At 40.6% G+C, this 19,415-nt stretch overlaps 1 protein-coding gene across 5 annotated transcripts in view; it reads left to right on the top strand.

Moving 5' to 3' along the window:
* The window catches only part of CRADD (CASP2 and RIPK1 domain containing adaptor with death domain), a 323,020-nt gene that overhangs the window by 152,340 nt on the left and 151,265 nt on the right, over window positions 1-19,415 (top strand). For 4 of the 5 annotated variants that reach the window (XR_007189707.2, XR_006409702.3, XR_006409701.3 and 1 more), the window contains exon 3: window positions 13,447-13,827. Coding sequence is in view for 1 of the 5 variants with exons in the window: in XM_026499899.4 (XP_026355684.2) it covers window positions 13,447-13,748 (302 nt within the window). In the remaining 4 variants the exon portion in view is untranslated. Of the gene's footprint in view, window positions 1-13,446; window positions 18,269-19,415 lie in introns of those variants that run through there. The other variant, XM_026499899.4, reaches the window with a different exon arrangement.

Below are 19,415 nucleotides of genomic sequence, written 5' to 3'. Positions count from 1 at the left end.
GAGGTTCTGTTGCTTATTCATTTTAGGGATATTTTCTTGTTTTAGATCCTTGAATACTCTGGGCTGGATTTTCTACTTTAGGGATGCCCATTAACCTTCAATAGGTTATATTTTTTTCTCCTCCATAGTCATCATTTTTCTCCAGTTACTTTAAATTCTGCCTTTTATCTCTGTTTACCTCAAGTCTTTGCTGAATATAGATAAATTGAATCATGTTAATTTTATTCTTTGGTATTTCTAATTTATGAATTTCATGATGATGCTGTTTTGGTCCTTAATTTATCATTTTAGAATGACAAGCTTCTTTTAAAATCTCATTTTGTTATCTGATTATCTCATTGTTAAGCTCTTGTTTTACTGTATTCATGTTCCTATTATACTCTTATTAAGTTGTTTTATGACAAAATGCTTTCTCTTATTTTTGACACCTGTGGATTTTGGGTTTGTCAGTTTTTTGGTTTTTGTTTTTTTCCACGTAATATTCCCTTTTTAAATCACTTGTTACTCCAGTATGTTACTCATTTGCCATTCCATTTCATTCCATCTTGTACATGATGGAGTAGCTGGGTTCTGCCTTTGGTGCTCTGATACACTGGGGTGATTTCTACTTGACCCCCTTCTGACCCTTTGGGGAACTGGCTATTATTTCCTGTTCTTTAGCTTAAGGGCACATGTAGGCAAAAGAGTCAGGACAGGGGAGTGAGCTCAGCTGAGTTGTTTGTTGTGATGTTGAACACCTGTGCCCAACAGTCTTTCCTGAGACTATGTGAAATGTCTTGGCCTTCTGCTAGGGAAGTCCTTCTTGTTCACATTTCTGATCTTCCCATACCTCAGTATAGCAGTTAACGTCCTCACTTTACTGAAGTCAGAAGAGAGAATAAAACAATTCATTCCTCTCCAGATTTGAGGATATTAGAGTGAATCTCTCACTTGTTTGTTGAATAATCAATGCAGCTTCAGGGAATCAGGAATTGGAGGGTGGTTCTGCCATCTTTTCTCGTTGGCTTATTTTTGTACTTTTTGTTCATTTCCTTAAGTATTGGAGAGGATGAAGACTGGAACCATCCTCGATTTGCCATATTTACCCAGAAGCCATCTTGGAATCTGTCTTTCTAACTTTCTTCAAATTAAACATGGATGTGGCTCAGTTCAGTACAGAAAGTGGGTAGCTGCCTTTGCTTAACCTTGATAGTATTTTTTATTATGAAGTCATGCCCCCTTTTTATTTTCTATTCAGTCCCAGATTATGCAATATAATTTCTTTGGTTTTTGAGTGCTAAGTAACCTAAAAGTGGGAGCATTTGGTAACACTCTAGCCATTGAGTAGAAAGCAGAGCTAAGTGAATATATTGTAATTGTAATAGATCATTGCTTTTAATTTGTTTATTTATCCAACAACATTCATTTATGTAGTGAGTGCTGACTGTGTGCTAGGTACTATTTTGGGTGCCTGGGATATATCACTGAACAAAAGCCGACAAAGCTCCATCCGCTGTCTGTCAGAAAGTAGTATGTGGGTATGGGGGATCGCAGAGTGGAATGGGTGTTGCGATTAAGAACAGGGGGGTCAGGGGCGCCTGGGTGGCTCAGTCGTTAAGCGTCTGCCTTCGGCTCTGGGCGTGATCCTGGCATTCTGGGATCGAGCCCCATATCAGGCTCCTCCTCTGGAAGCCTGCTTCTTCCTCTCCCACTCCCCCTGCTTGTGTTCCCTCTCTCGCTGGCTGTCTCTATCTCTGTCAAATAAATAAATAAAATCTTAAAAAAAAAAAAAAAGAACGGGGGGGGTCAGTCGGGGGTGGGGGGGGCTCTGTTTGATGGAAGTCACATTTGATGGAGGGAGTCAGCGGGCAAATATTCCAGGGAGAGGGACCAGCTCATGCAAGGCCCTAAGGTTCCAGGCTGGCTGATAGTTTCAAGGAGCAGGGTGAATGGCAAATTGATGGAGTTGAGTCAGGTCTGTGCAAATACACGAGAAAAATTAATGGCTCAGAAAGTTGTAACATAAACTTTTAATGTTTTTGTACTATTTTTAAACAATGGGTTCTACCAATATTCACTGTTTTTGTTGTTGTTTGTTTTTACTTTGGGAGGCTAAGTTTCCATCTGTGATCTTTAAAAAGCAGAAACAAATTAGCAAAAACCATGATTAAAACTGCAGAAGTCTTTGTTCTGTCTAGAAGACATATAGGGAAAAGTAATGCAACAATAAATGAATAGTTTTTCACTAATGAGAAATCAAAAAACGAGATCTGTAGAAAATAAAATTGCTTTTAAAAATAGATAGTATAACATGTTGTAACTAAATGAGGCTTTGGCAATCGTCTGGTTTTACTTTTTACAAATGAGAAAACAATCTGAGAGAGGCTAAATGTCTCAACCCAAGTTATATGGCTAGTTGATGGCACATTCAAATTTAGATAGGACCCAGGCCTGCTAATTCTTAGCCCGAGCTGTGGCCACCCTACCTCCCGCCTTTTATTTTAGTGAGAACTCAATTATTGCTAATAGTTTTGTTGTTGACCTTCCACGGACTTGACAGTCAAATCAGGTTTTCCATTACAGTAAGTATGATTTACTTGTATTTTGCAACAGGGCCTTGTTATTTGAAGTGGGCGGTCACTTCATCATCCTGGAATCAGTTTTAGAAAGACCAGTTTATTTCTTCACCTCTCTGTGAGGACCACATTGTTCTCTGTGATTATCTATCAGAACAAGTGGTTCTAATTCGTTTTCTTTTCAAGGTGCTTTTCTTTCATTTCCAGGCAGCCAGTCTCTCAGCCAAAGGGATTTCTATGCTGAGCCACTGCACTCAGGGACCAGGTTTCATGTGGGCCCTGGGAGATGGTCAGTCAGGTTGGCTTTCTCAGGCTGGTAGTATCCCCAACCTCTCCATTGTCTTCCCTCCCACAATCTCTCTGTCTCAAATACATTCTTTCATTTGTGTGGGTTTTCACTAATGGTGTTGTTTTCAAATATATATATATATATATATTAAAATTTGCATTGTTATAGGTCTCCTTTTTCTTAATTTTTGCTTTATCCTAACTGTCCAGCATTCCCTTTATGCCCCCTCATGTTTGACTCTTCCCCTAGTAATGAGCTCAGAGATTGCTTCCAGCAACTTTCTTTCCACAGCGTTTTAGACATGATCTCTCATGAATCTGTATGAGAATATTTCTGGGATCTATAAACCCCAAAACAGGAGAACTGGGTTATAAGGCATATGCATACTTCCTGTCACAAACCATACAACTTTGTGTAAACAGCCTTCTACATGTCCTTTATGGGACTTGCTCAGAGTTCTTCTCCGGTCCCTATACATGGGAGCATGATCGTGTGCCACATTCCAGTCCCCACATGCCTCCTTGCTTGTGGGACGGCTGCGCAGCCCTTGTTCCCACCAGTGATGGATGTAGTTCCGGCATCTCCACATCTCTGCCCAGACTTGGTATTGTCTAGATTTCTAGGCACATAAAGGGATTTATCATTATTGTTTCCATTGTTACTTCTTAAATTTCTGTGTTTGAACGTCTCTTTCTTTGAGTTTCCCCTAATTTGACTCATCTTGTCATACCTTCATCCTTTTTTCTCTCTTGGTTTTAGGAGTACCTTGTACAGTCCAGATAGTCCTGCCTCCTGGGTTTTAGACCTTAACAAGTAGCTTTGTCCATTCTGCTCTGTCATCTTGCTTGATGGTCTGCTTCATTGAGCAGAAATCTTTAATTTTGATGGAAAAAATTCATCTTTTGGGGATTCTTTTAGAAAGACACTTCCCACTGCTGGTCATAAAGGTAATCTCCATTATCTTTATTAACTTTGTAGGTTTACCTTTCATATTTTACCTTTATCCACACAGACTCCATCACTGTTTATGGTGTGATGTAAAAATACAGTTTTTTAAAAAATTTATTTATTTATTATTTTTTAAAGATTTTATTTATTTATTCGACAGAGATAGAGACAGCCAGCGAGAGAGGAAACACAAGCAGGGGGAGTGGGAGAGGAAGAAGCAGCCTCATACCGGAGGAGCCTGATGCGGGGCTCGATCCCATAATGCCAGGATCGCGCCCTGAGCCAAAGGCAGACGCTTAACCGCTGTGCCACCCAGGCGCCCCTAAAAATAGTTTTATTTTTCTCTGTATAATTAGTTTTCCCCAGTTTGAAGAAAGCCTTGCTTTTCCCCATTATAAAAATTTAATTGTTATTACAAGGATTGTCATGTTTATGTTATAATAATATCATCCCACCCAGGGCACGAATGACTCTGCATTTATTCAGATCTTGCTTTATGTCTTTTAATTGATGCTTAAAATTTTCCCCATTTAGGTTTTGCGTGATCTTTGCTAATTTAATTTCTAGATATGTTATAGCGTTTATTGTTTATCATATTTTGTGTTTGGTTGGTTTTTGTTTTAAGTTGTTATCTGACAGTTTTACTCAACCCTCTTAATTATTCTAGGGGATTATCTTTTTTTTCCAAAAAAAAAAAAAAAAAGACTTATCTATTTATTTGAGAGAGAGCGTCAGAAGCAGGGGCAGAGGGAGAGCAAGAAAGAGTCTCAAGCAGACTCCGTGCTCAGTGTGGAGTCCAAAGCAGGGCTTGATCTCACGACCCTGAGATCATGACCCAAGCTGAAACCATGCTGGACACTTCACTGACTATGCCACGCATGTGTCCCTCTAATGGATTATCTATTGGTCCTGGCCTTTTCTTACATATTGGATCAAATGGTCTGAAAATAGTGATAGTTTTATCTCTTCCCTTCAAATGCTTATACCTAACTTCTTTTTTTTCTTTATAGCTCTGGTTAGGACCTTCACTACTATATACAACAGTAATGGTGACATTGGGCATCCTTGTTTTGTTTCTGCCTTTAAAGGGAAAATGTTTAAAAGATACCTATTAAATCAAATGCCTATTGAAGGCTTTTGTAATCTTCACCAAGTTGAGTAGGTTCCCCATATTCCTAATTTTCAAAGAAATCTTTTTAATCATAAATATGTGTCAAATTTTATCAGATACTTTTTTGCATCTATTAAGATAATAGTGACTTATCTCTTTGGACTACTGATGGATCTTGTGATATTAAAATTATTGTAATCTTGTGATAAATTCTATTTGTTCACAATATATTATTTTAAATAGATCCTTTTTACTCAGTTAATAGTCAGGATTTTTGGGGGCGCCTGGGTGGCACAGTCGTTAAGTGTCTGCCTTCGGCTCAGGGCATGATCCCAGCATTCTGGGATTGAGCCCCACATCAGGCTTCTCCGCTGGGAGCCTGCTTCTTCCTCTCCCACTCCCCCTGCTTGTGTTCCCTCTCTCGCTGGCTGTCTCTCTCTGTCAAATAAATAAATAAATAAAATCTTAAAAAAAAAAAAAAATATATATATATATATATATATATATACACACACACACACACTTAGGATTTTTGCATCTAAAATAATAATTGGAAAGAACCTGTAATTTTTCTTTTCTTGTATTCTTAGCCTGTTTGGAACAAAAAGTAAAGCAGCCTAATAAAATAGGCTATAGATCTTTTGTTATTTTTCTATTTTCTAGAACAACTTACAGAAGATAGGAAATTAAATGTTTCATGCATATTTGATAGAGCTCACCTGTAAAACTGTCTGGGCCAAGGGCTCTTTAGCAGGGGAAGGCTTTGATAGCCATTTCAATGTATTTAATACTTAGGTCTATTCAAGTTTTCTATTTTTTCCTGCACCAATTTTGGCATTATATATATCCCAATATCAGTTCATCTAGATTTTAAAAATGTATTAGTATACTTGTGGGTGTTTATAGATTATTGCTTAGCAATAATCTCCTACTGCCCTGTGAGAACATTTAATACCCTGTCCTGTTAGTCTTGGGCTTGATCACATGCCTTGCCTTGGTCAATGGAACATCAACCTGCAAAGGCCTTACATGTCCTTGAGGCAAGGTTAGGCTTTTGCTCCTAAAAAGTGGCTACACTAGAAAGGGGCAGTCTCTCTCTCTCTATCTCTCTCTTTTTAAAGATTTTATTTATTTATTTATTTATTTATTTATTTATTTATTTGATGGGGGGTGGTACAAGCAGGGGGAGCAGCAGAGGCAGAGGGAGAAACAGGCTCCCCACTGAACAAGGAGCCCAATGTGGGACTCAATCCCAGGACCCCAGGATCATGACCTGAGCCGAAGGCAGACACTTAACTGACTGAGCCATCCAGGTGTCCCGAAAGGGGCAGTCTCTTAGCTTACCTTTTTTTCTGGTCCACATACTGAAAGCATATGATACTCTCATCGGTGATAGAGGTTCACTGCAGCAGTGAGTTGGGAAGGGTGATATATTACCAAATTCTGCAAAGGAATGTATGTAGTTTTTAAAAGTGCAACCCCAAGTCCAACCGCGTGGAACTCATTTGTACTTACATCCGTGGTTATACCACAAAATAACTGTAGTGTAAAAAGGAATTTTCTAGGGGGCGTTTTGGTGGCTCAGTAGGTTAAGCGTCTGCTTTCAGCTCAGGTCATGATCCTGGGGTCCTGGGATCGATCCCTGTGTCTGGCTCTCTGCTCAGCAGGGAGCCTGCTTCTCCCTCTGCCCCTCTCCCCCACTCATGCTCTCTCACATGCTCTCAAATAAATAAATAAAATATCTTTTTTAAAAAAGGAATTTTTTATAGTTAAGACCCTTTCGAGCTGTTATTGTAGATTCCTGAGCATAGATTTATCTGAGTCTCCTAGCAGCTGCTTATGGATCTGCTATGCCTTTCCTTTACTCCATACCTGTGCTTCTGAATCCTGTATAGTTCCCCCTTTTGAGGTCACCATTAAGGTAGCCATGTATTATAGAATATAGATCAAAAAGGGGAGGTTGACCAGGCAGGACGCTGGGCTTGTGGATTTTCCTTCATTTGGAGATTGCACACTCAGCCAGGATAGACCAGGGGGTGCTGTCCATACAAAGATTTGTTGGAAGAAATGACTTCTTTTTCTGGAACAAATAAGAAACGCAGAAGCACATAGCTAGTGGAGATGGTGAATTGGAAACTTGACTTGGAAGAACATTTTTAAGAATACGATGAGTTTTTTTTCCCCTCCCTTCCCCTATGATCTTCTGTTTTGTTTTTTAAATTCCACATGGGTGAAATCATATGATAATTGTCTTTCTCTTAACTGTAGGAAGCAAACTGAGGGTTGCTTTAGGGGAGGCGGGTGGGGGGATGGGGTAACTGGGTGATAGGCATTAAGGAGGGCATGTGATGTCATGACCACTGGGTGTTTTATGCAACTGATGAATCACTGAACTCTGCCTCTGAAACTAATAATATACTATATGTTAATTAATAGAATTTAAATAAAATTTTTTAAAAAGAATATGATAAGTTACTGTACATTGAGTTCCATATTGTGCTCAGCAAGGGGCTAAAGGTTGGAGGAGGGCAAGAAGTAGAAGACATGATCTCTGCCCATAAGGAGCTTGGGAGACAGAAGCATCCTCTAAGAAACAAAAAAGTTAAGTATGGATCTTTTAGATTCTAAATGCAATAGGACTCTAAATGCAATAGGAATTGGAAAGGAGATTTTTGGTTTGAGGCCAGAGCAGTGGTTAATTAGGTATGAGTGAGAGAGGAGGAGATAGTTGGAGATGTAATAACCACAGAGATGGGAGGGGGGATGGAAGGGAGGGTACGCAGGGAGATGGGGAGTGGGGTATTTATCTCTTCAAATGGATGGCTTCATTGTGGTAGATGGGTTTGGTAGAGAATGTTGTTTTGTTTGAAACATGGGAGTTTTAACTTCACTGAAATGGGATTAAAGAGTTGCATGCAAGAGTTAGGATCTGTTTAAGAGAGAACATTCTGTCAGTATAGAAGGAGCTAACTCCCTGCTTAGGATATTTAAAACTAGTTGATTTATGTCACAGTATCTGGTGGTTCTTAACCAGGCACAGTACTGCCTCACCCCCGGGTATGTGGACTTGGGCGCTCAGGCTGGGGTGTTACTAGCGTGTCGGAGGTGCAGGCCATGGATGTAAAGACCCTGCCCTGCACTGGAGAGCCCTGCATGATGAATGGTCCTGCCCGAAATGCCCGTGGTGCACTTGTTGAGAAACACCAGACTTCCACACTTCAGTCATTTGGGTTCTACTGGTTCCATTTTTGCTGTATCTTTGTACCACCTGTACTGCTAACTTTCTGCCTTTATTTAATTTTACTTTTTATTTAAAAATTTACTTTTCTTTTTTTATTACTTTTGTGTCATTCTATATCTGCTTTTTAACTTTTATTTACTTAATTCTTGCAGTCATGAGTTTGAAATGTTATTTATACTTTTCTAATTGTATTAGGATACATGACTGTTCTAATACAGAATGTTCATCCATGGACCACCTGATATCCTCTTGTACATTGCTCGTGGTATGCACATCAAGCTCTGAGAAACAGTGGCCAGATGGTCACACTGGATTAATTTATAGCTTGACCTGATTTTATATAGTATATCCTTGGATGTTGAGACTACAGCCTTGGGACTCTCATTTTTTAAGTAACTTCGCATTCAGCAGAATTCACACATTAGAAGGGCCTCGTGAGGTTGCTTCTCCCGCTCGAGGTCAGATAGCACAAACAGCTGTTATTGTCTCTTCACGTCTGGAAGGTCTCCTTGGAAGGGCCTGATGTTCTCTTGGCTGGGTAGTGCTTCCGTGCCAGTTATCTTTGCTCCAGACTTCGTCCACAGACTGCTGGCCATCTCCCAGTTATGGGGCAGTATTCCCAAGGAATATGTGACCCTGAAAGTACAGAGGAATGAGACCAAATACTGCCCTCACTCCCAAATAATTGGCCCAAAGCCGATGTTGCATTAATAGTTGGCCAGGAGTCAGAATGGTGACGGAGTAGCAGAACCACAGAGACTCCCGCCCCAACACCCGATGAGCTGAACCAAAAAACAGTTAAGAACAGAAACATTCGCCAGCATCAACCAAAGAAAAAAAAAAACAATCACAACTTTTATGTCATGTACTTTGAAAAGTGGCAGGTCCTTTCCAAAGGAAGGCAACACCCCACCCTGAGCCTTCAGAAGCAATCCTGGGAAAAGAAGGGAAGTGTGCTAAATCCTAAGGACCCCTGCTAATTCAGATCTGTGTGAAAGAAGCTGGTGGAGGAGGTGAGTAGATGGCCTTGGTAAATGTCAGGAGACATTGTCAGCAGACGTTGCCTTCCTAGGCAACCCAGGCCAGGCCACCTCTGCGCTGAGCTATAGGAAAGAGACCGCAGGAGTGAGTGAGCCCAGGCTAGGCGGAGCAGGCTCTGGTATAAGACGTTTCATCGGCTTCCAAAAGAGAGAGCAGCACACTGGACCCCTAGCCAGGGCAGGCCTAGTGTCTCCTACCTCTCCTCTGTGGCGGAGCACTGCGTAGAAAGCATCAGCCAACCACAAATTGTAGCTCAGAGGGAGAGCTTTTTTTGCGAAAAGTAAACATACAACCAGTTGGGCCCGAGCGGAAACCCAGTGCAAAAAAACTCAATCTCACAAATATTTCATGCTATCAGAGGACTCAGGATCAATTCAGTGGAAATAAAAACTCAAGGTCATTATGGTAAAACAACAATGAGATTTATTTTTATTTTTATTTTTAATTGTAATAAAATATATATAACATGAAACTTGCCATCTTTTCCATTTTTAGGTGTACAGTTCAGTAGTGCTAAGTACATTCACATTGTGCAGCCAACCTCCAGAACTCTTTTCATCTTGCAAAACTGACTACCTATTAAACAATTCCCCATTCTCCCCACCCTGTCCCCTGGTAACCACCGTTCTTTCCATCTCAATGAATTTGACTACTGCAGGTACCTCATAGGAATGGGTTCATAGAGGACTTGTTCTTCGTTGACTGGCTTATTTCACTTAGCGTAATGTCCTCAGGTCTCACCCATGTTATAGCTTGAGTCAGAATGTTTTCCCTTTTGAGGCTGAATAATATTCTAATGTATAATATACTACATTTTGTTTCTTCTTCCATTCCTTGATAGATGCTTGGGTTGCTTCCACTTTTTGCTATTGGGAACAGGGCTGCTCTGAAGATGGGTGTATAAACATCTCTTTGAGTCACTGCTTTCAGTCCTTTTGGGTATATGACCCAGAAGTAGAACTGCTAGATTGTATGATAACCCATGTTTCGTTGTTTAAGGAGCCACCGTACTCCTTTCTGTAGCAGCCGTGCCATTTTACATCCTCACCAACACCCGGGTTGGGCTCTGCTCTCAGTAAGGAGTCTGCTTATGATTCTCTCCCTCTCACTCTGCCCCTCCCGCTGGTGCTCTCTCTCTCTCTCTCTCTAAAAACAAATGAATAAATCTAAAAAAAAAAAAAAATAGATTGAGGAGCCAAGAAAAGAAATTGAGGAAAAAACATAGTACAAGGTTTGAACCAGAAAAAAACAAAACAAAATAAAACAGCATAAACATAACCAAGCATCAAATGAATGGCATAGGGGAAAGGCATGAGGTGATTACAGGAAAGGAGTTAGAGTAATAAGACAGAAAATGATAGCATGATGGATGGGGAAAGCCATCGAGCATTTGGGGCAGAAACAGAATGCAGAGATACGACACAGGAAAATTTTTCTGAAAGGGAGGAAGAGCTAAATCTTTGGTCAGAAGATCATGTGACATATCTGGAAAAGCAGATAGAGAATGACCAAGATATACCCTGACCTAAAGCTTCAGTACTATAAGCTCCAGACCGAAAAAGCAAGTTATACAAAATGGCAGATGGTCAAGTTGGTGTCAGAATTCTCCATACCAACATTGCCCTCCATAAAATAGGAGCACGATCTACAAAGTTGTGAAAGGAATAGAATTTCTTAAATAATGTAAAGTTTTATTTATAATTTAAAAGCATAATATTAAAATAATATGAAATTGTTTTCATAAATATTAAGTAATTATTCAGTAGTGAAAGCAGTAAGCAGACAGTCTTGATCTGAAGGAACTCAAGGAGTATAGTGACCATGAGTATTTCTTGATAAAAATCACCTTATGATGAAATTGACCCAAATGACTCAAATCAGTGGGTGATGGGTATTAAGGAAGGCACTTGTTGTGATGAGCTAGGTGTGATATTTAAGTGACGAATCACTAAATTTGACTCTTGAAACTAATATTACACTATATGTTAACTAACTAGAATTTATAGGGGAAAAAAACAGATGCAGGAGTTGAAAAGCCGTGGTTTTAAAAAAAAGTAACAACAGAAAAGAACTGATGAACATTCAAACCATGATAATGTAGTTTTAAGACTAAACAGCTTAGGGGGAGATTATTGTTACAGAAGCGTAAAAATGTTACGCACAACAAAACAAAATTATATAAGCAATGGGGGTGCCTGGGGTCTCAGTCAGTTAAGCATCCAACTCTTGATTTCAGCTCAGGTCACGATCTCAGGGTTGTGAGATCAAGCCCCGTGTCGGGCTCTGTGCTGGGCATGGAGCCTGCTTAAGAATCTCTTTCCCTCTCTCTGCCCCTTGCCCCCTGCTCGTGCATGTGTGTTTTCTCCCTCTCTAAAGAAAAAAAAAGAGATATAGGCAAGAAAAATGATGAGGTATGATGAAAGGAAGAAGAAATAGCAAGTGTTAATTATAGAGTGTTAATGTGAAAATATATAGTTTACCTCTTAAATTTTCATATACTTTTTTCTCAGCATTAAATCTTTTGTGTGTCTATGTGTTGCTGTTGTTGTTTAAATAATTAACTATAGGTCAAAAAGCCATTGAGTTTTCATTTCTGTTTCTTTTTTTTTCTGTTGTATTCAAGCAAAATTAAATAAACCTTATGAGAAAAAAAGCTATTAATACAGTATATGTGCTTGAAGAGATGTCCAGAATGATGTTTGCCAACTCTAAGTACAGTGGTGGGTTATTGGATGACTTGTTTTCTCCTTTGTACTTTTTTATGTTGCTTGAATTTTTTAATGGGCCCACATTTTATAAAAGTGCCCATATTTTTATAAAAGCCATAAAATCATTACTGTTAATATAAAATATTGGTCAGTAGTATTGTCATTATTCTAGTTGTTTCTTAATCATTTTAAAAAAAATTACAGTCTTGTCTTGACAAACACCAGAAAGAGCCCTTGACAGTATTTTTGCAACTCGTTCCTAAGATATTGGCAACCGTCTTGGGGCGAAAGGCATGTGCAGTGGAAAACAGGAGCTATTCTAATAGGATGCTTTTTGCCTTCTTACTGAATTCACAAATCTAAACAATGAGCTGGTGAGTGTGAAGTGGGATTGACTTGGATTCCCGTGATGCTGGTGACAGAAAGTGTAGTGCAAGTGTAGTGCTGTTTGTTGTATACATGGCTGAACGAGGAATATGAAAAGCTCACTTCTTGTTTGGGCCTAACCAATAAGCAGCACCAGGATTTGGGGCGTTTGGAGTGCTTCTCAATCTCTGCACTTCCCTACACTGAACTTTCTTTTCTTGAATTTGCCATGGTCTCCTGCCTCCGGGCCTTTGCACAGGCAATTCCCTCTGCCCAGGCACACTTCCTTACCTTTTCCTTCATTGGGCTCTTTCTCGTGTTCAGGGCTTATTAGCTTTAGCCTCCTTCCTCTGGAAGGCCTTCTGCATTGTAACTGATGGTACTTCTTCCTCGATATGCCTGGCACATCTGTAGTTACTCACTCGGTGTCAGAGTTCCTCAGCAGACTGGCCTCGGGGAGACTGGGACCTAGAAGTGCAAGGTCAGGTTCTCTCATTGCCAGTCCACAGCATATGCTCTCTCTTCCTCCTCTGGGCTCTGCCAAGGTGGTAACTCTCCTCCTGCTACCTCATGGCCTCTACGTTTTCTTTTTTTCTCAGCAGGCCTCTTCGGTTCCGCTTCTGTTAGAAACTGCAACTTTTCTTGGTAATGTTCAAGTTTATCAGGAGAGAGTAGCTGTTCTGTTTAGCCCATGTCCCTCCAGCACTAGCCGTTCCTGCAGGAGAGAGTGTCACCCCTGCGCCCAGAGGCCAGTGCCAGAGGGAACTGGGGCTCAGGCTGGCATTCTTAATTTCCTCTGAACCCCCTGCTTGGCCTCTCTGGTAAAAGAGATGCAAGTGAAGAAAGCATGTTATAAAGTGGTATGTGCCATGAAATCCTAAACATAGGTTTTATATATAAAAGACCAAAAGAAAGATCAAATCATTATCAGTGCATTTCTCTGATGGGATTTCTAGTTATTTTTATTTTCTTGTTTTCACATTGTCTGTAATAAACATTTTCATAGATGCTAAAAGGTATTTTGTAAGCTCCTCTATATGACCTTTTCCTGAGCAGCTCCCAAGAAGACTAGGGGGAGTTGGCCCTGCCAGATGAAGCGGTGTGCTGTTCCAGTCACATTTTTCATCTCTGCCCCCATCTGATGTGTTTGTTTGCTCTTTTCACCCTCATGTCTTTCTTTTCCCCAGATGATGGGATGACTGGCATCCCGCCGCACATCCTCAACAGTTCCCCATCGGACCAGCAGATCAACCAGCTGGCCCAGAGGCTGGGCCCCGAGTGGGAGCCCGTGGTGCTGTCTCTGGGCCTGTCCCAGACGGATATCTACCGCTGTAAGGCCAACCACCCGCACAACGTGCAGTCGCAGATGGTGGAGGCCTTCGTCCGCTGGCGGCAGCGCTATGGGCAGCAGGCCACCTTCCGAAGCTTGCACAGGGGCCTGCAGGCCGTGGAGGTGGACCCCTCGGTGCTCCAGCACATGTTGGAGTGATGGGATCTCCCTCTATCAACCCACGGGGGAGTGTGTCCCCAAGTTGCGTGTGCGGAATCCTGACTCTCTCCCAGGGCAGGTAGTTTTTGGGGCTTTGGTGGGGGAGTGGGGTGAGGGGTGGGAGTGTTTTTTCTTTTTAATGATCTGTAGATGAAAGGAGAAAATGGGATTTCCAGTTGATCCAGTAATCTGAAAGGCCAGATTATTCAGTAGCTCTACCACATTGACTTGACAATTCATTGTTTTTAATTGCTTGAAGATTGCGTTGTTTTAATTATGCAGGTTTTAATTGTGTGAGTGCCTTTTAATAAACTGGTAAACTCGTAATGGCTCAAAAAATTACTGTTATCATATTCCATGCAGGTATCATATATATATATATATATATATATATATATACACATACATAGATATGTAATATTATATATTATGTATATATAATATTATATATTATATATTTATATAATATATAAAGCATCTACTTTGATTTGCCTGGGAACTGAACTGTGGACTTTGCTATTAATGATGATGATAATAAAAAGTGAATTACTATATATAATGTGGCCTTTCATGAGACAGTGTTGTTTTTTTTCGCATTCCTGTAGTGCATAGATTATTAAGGGTATAAAATTACAGTAGTTCTTTTTTTGAAACAGAATTACTAGTAATAATAAAATGGTAACTTTTTCCAGTCAGGATAAATCGCTGAGACATGGTGTCTGAATTAAATTTAAGACACTGAAGCTTCCTGCAAGACCAGTTCAGGTGCCAGCATGCATCCCTGAGCCCTTCATCTTTAAGAAATTCCTTAAGAAAATCCTGTGTTTAAGGGATTTAGTTGGGGGACAAAAGAGGGTGTGGTCTTTCCATTGATGTTGTAGTGATTGAATTATTATGCTCCTAAGGACTATGACTTAGTCTTTTGTCTTCTTATTAATGACACATGGTATTTGTCAAATGCTTTACCGTTTTCAAGGTTTTTCATGTATGTGATCTCATTTGGGCCTCACAAAAATCCTATGAAGTAGTTGGGCAAGAGAGGTGAGCCTCTTTCTGTATTGAGATTAAGTGATTTGCTGGGGGGTGAATGAGCTAGAATGTGTCTTTGGAGCTTGAGTCCTGTTCTCCTCCTGCTAGCAGCATCGCTGTGGACAAGCTGCCCCTCTTCTCTAACCCTGTACAAAAGAGGACATGATTGTCGTCCCCCCCCCCCCCACCTCCCCGTTCCAAGATTTTTGTGATAATGAAACAAATGATGTCTGCCAAGGGCTTGTCTTAGTGCCTGGCCCTTAGTCAGCGCTCAGAAATGGTAACTGTTCATTTGCTGCTGTTTGCACATGGATAAAGTTCACAGGCAAAGCTGGTTAGCAGCTAAAGCTGAGGGCACTGCAGGAGGAAGTACTGTTACCATGTTTCCTGATAAGCTTTAACATGTGATGTAATTTACTAACTTTACCGTGGGTCCAATCAAGAGAGGGACAGGTGAACATTCCCAATCTGTGATCTGTTCTTCTGAGCAATTGGGGAATCTATTTCCTAATCCTAACCTAACTCAGGATTTTGTTCAAAGAGAAAAAATTATACTTTCTACCTCTCTCTATTCCGGGACAAGTATAGAATGGTAAAGTTGAACATGAGATGAGTGTTCCAAAAGATGGCAGTGGCATGTCGATTGCATCCTCTCTGATATCTGGCAGCCATATTCCCTTTACTAAAAAAGATCAGTTACCTCACAGTTCAACAAACAGTTCCAAAGGATGGTCTGCTGGCCTCATCAGCTTTAATTTTCCATTTTGTAGCCCAGCTATTAATTCATTGTTTTGTAAAATTCTCGGACTTTTGGCCCCATCACTGCGCTAGTGATCGACTGTACTTCTGTGGCATCTTCATCAAACTGCCTGCCATTCTGAATCTTGGACTTGTTAGGTTGCTATTTATCCCCCTGAGTTTGCTAATAGCAAGTTGCTTTGGCTTTTGGTCTCACCACATTTATGGCCAAGGGAGTATGGCTGGGCTCTGCCGCCTCTGACAAGATGGCATTTTAGAAGTGGGTCTGATGATTAGCTAGTTCATCTTCCCACCACTTGCTTGGAATCAGAATCTATCATGCACAAAGACACTTCGGTGCTCTGTGAGCAGTGAAGGAAAATTTGTGATGAACTGGCCCATCCTGGGCTGCCAGGGCCATTAGAGAGCTCTGACTTGTTGCCCTTAATGAGGAGGGTGTCCCCACCATCAAATGGCAGCTGCACCTGCTGGGCCTGCTCACATTCTTGCAGGAGATTTGCAGAATGCAAGAACAGAGCACCTAAGTCACTGCCTCATTTCTGCCTCTGGCTGTGGAAAGTGATGCTGAATGGCATATGCCTATGTCCTGGGAGAACTGGGTAGGTGACATGCCTGCAAGGAGTCCATGTGTTTTTGCATGGTAGAAGATTCTACAGTTCCAGAGGCTACGTACCCCCAACAGAATTCTGAATGAGTACAGTGCGGCGACAGTGTGTTCGCAAGCACTGACCAAAAAAATATAAAGTCTTGTTCCACTTTGGTTTGGAATGCACGTGCATGTATATTCATGAGTATGTCCTCTTACTTTTTAAAAACTGTAACTTTTATGAAATTTTTCTCAGTACAAGAATAGTGCATGCTCATTATAGCAGTTTAGAAAATAACAAATGAGCAAGAATAAAAAAATAAAAATTATCCCTACTCCATCTTCCAAAAGATAACCACTATGACACCCCAGTTTTAGCCTCTACCCCCAGTTACTTTCCTATGGCTGCATATTCTTTTTATAATGAAAATGAGATTGTATCAAAGCAACTATAGCTACAATAATTAGTTAAAGGACACACAAAATTAAAAGATGTAGGTATCCACAGTCCCAGTTTTTGAAATAAACTACAAAGCTGTAGTAATCAAAAGTATGGTATGGGCAGAAAAATAGATGCCTGGCTCAATGGAACAGAATGGTGAGCCCAGAAACAAACCCATGCATATATGGTTAATTAATCTATAATGGAGGAGACAAGAATATAAAATGGGGAAAAGACAGTCTCTTCAACAAATGGTGGTGGGAAAACTGGACAGTTATATACAAAAGAATGAAATTGGACCACTCTCTCACACCATTCACAAAAATAATCTCAAGATGGATTAAAGACCTAAATGTGAGACCTAAAACTATAAAACTCCTAAAAGAAAACACAGGCAGTAATCTCTTAGACATCAACCTTAATAATATATTTATGGATATGTTTCCTCAGGCAAGGGAAACAAAAGCGAATATAAACTATTAAGACTACACCAAACTAAGAAGCTTCTGCACGGCAAAAGAAGCCATCAACAAGATGAAAAAGCAAACTACTGAATGGGAGAAAACATTTGCAAAGATATATCTGATAAGGAGTTAATATCAAATACCCAGAGCTCATGTAACTCAACACCAGAAAAACAAATAATCCAATTAAAAAATGGGCAGAGACCTTAATAGACATTTTTCCGAAGAAGACAGGTGGCCAACAGACACATGAAAAGATGCTCAGTGTCACTCATCATTGGGGAAATGCATATCAAAACCACAACGAGATATCACCTCACACCTGTCAGAATGGCTAAAATCAAAAAGATAAGAAATAACAAGTGTTGGTGAGGATGTGGATAAAAGGGAACCCTTGTGCACTGTTGGAGGGAATGAAAATTGGTGCAGCCACTGTGGAAGACAGTATGGAGATTACTCAAAAAACCAAAAATAGAAGTACCATACAATCCAGTAATTCCACTTCTGGAAATTTACCCAGAGAAAATGAAAACGCTAGTTTGAAAACCTATCCTCACCCCTGTGTTTACTGCAGCATTATTTACAGTAACCAAGAGATGGAAGCAACCTAAGTGTCCATCGATAGATGAATGGATAAAGAAGAGGTGGCATACGTATACAATGGAGTATTCCTCAGCCATAAAAATGAAATCTTGCCATTTGTGACAACATAGATGCAATTTTAGTGTATTATGCTAAGTGAAATAAATCTGACCGAAAAAGACAAATACTGTGTGATTTCACTTTATGTGGAATCTAAAGAACAAAACAAATGAACAAATAAAACAAAACAGAAACAGGCTAATATGTACAGAAAAGAAAATGTTGGTTACGGGGTGTGGGGAGGGGATGGGTCTGGAGGGCAGGCGAAATAGATTAAGGGGATGACGAGGTATAAACTTCCAGTTATAAAGTAAATAAGTCATGAGGACGCAATGTACAGCATAGGGAACATAGTCAATAATGTTGTGATACCTTTGTATAATGACATATATTAACTAGATTTGTCATGGGGATCATTTCATTATGTGTAAAAACATCGAGTCACTGTGATGTACACCTGAAGCAAATAGGATATTGTATGTCAGTTATATTTCAATAAAAAAAATGGGATTGTATTGTATATGCTGTTTTACAGTTGGCTTCTTTTATTTAACATATAGCTATCTTTCCATGTCATTAAAGATTTTTCTGTACCAGGGATTTTCATTGTCCTTTGTGTTTGGAGCACACTTTCAAGTCCTATCATTTTCGGCAGCATGTTTGAAGGAATTTAAAAAACTCTAGCTACTGAATGTAAGAATGTCTTTCGCTGTCACAACATCCACCGTGATCCCACTGTTTGCCTGATCCCCCTTTAGAGCCATGTCATTGCTTGCGGAGAGCTTTCTGCTGCTCCTACTACCGTACACGCATATCCTGAATTTCCCATAAACACTCTGGGCTTAATCTGAGCTTTTTATTCATTCCTCACAGCAGGAAGCCCTCTCCACTGCTCTGTGCGACCCACTCAGCTCCGTGTTCCATTGGTACAAGCGCGTGTGTTCTGGTGGCTGAGCGGGAATTGGTGTGTGTGGCTGCTGTTCTCCACTGTCCCGTGTGGCGGTGGCATACTGTGCGTGCATAGACACGCGTCATCACTTGTTAACCGCTTTCCTATTCCATGAGAGGCATCTTTAGGTGGTTTTTGCTCTGTCACTTTTATAAGCAGTGATGTGATGCAAGGGAGTTCCTTGTTAAATGTTTACATTCAGCAGAAGTTCCAGTGAGCTGGATCCCTCTTTTGTTTAGCTCCAGACATATTTAAATTTTATTATCAATTAGTTTTATTACATAGCAAACCACCCCAACATGTGTTAATGTAAAACACATTAAAATGTAGCTCACAGTTCTGGGAGCCGGTTGGACTGTTCCGATGCGGGTCAGTGCGGTGAACGTCCGCCGGACTCCGGCATCTGTGGTCAGCCAGCTGGCTGGCTGAGGCATGATGATCCGGGCTGGCCTCGCTTGCATGCCTGGCACGTGGCGTGCTGTTGCCTGCAACGACAGAGGTGTCTCGGTCACACGTCTCTACTCGTAAAGTTTGCCCTGCCTTCTTCACTTGGCGCTGGTGGCCAGAGTCCTGTGGGCAGCAAGAGGCAAACTCCAGTGGGCAAGCACTTTTCAAGCCTCTGTTTTCCTCCCTTTTGCTAATATTCTGTGGGCTGAAGCGAATCCTAAAGCCAGCCCGGAGTCAATGTGGGAGGGCTCTATCGAACAGCACTGGGAGAGGGAGGGCAATAATTTAGGTACATTTTTTGCAACCTATTACAGCCAATATTTTTAAATTGAGATTTCTGGGTCCTTTG

The sequence above is a fragment of the Ursus arctos genome, unplaced genomic scaffold (assembly GCF_023065955.2).
Source record: "Ursus arctos isolate Adak ecotype North America unplaced genomic scaffold, UrsArc2.0 scaffold_21, whole genome shotgun sequence".
In the NCBI taxonomy this organism is placed as follows: Eukaryota; Metazoa; Chordata; class Mammalia; order Carnivora; family Ursidae; genus Ursus; species Ursus arctos.
This window is presented reverse-complemented; position numbering and strand designations above follow the sequence as displayed.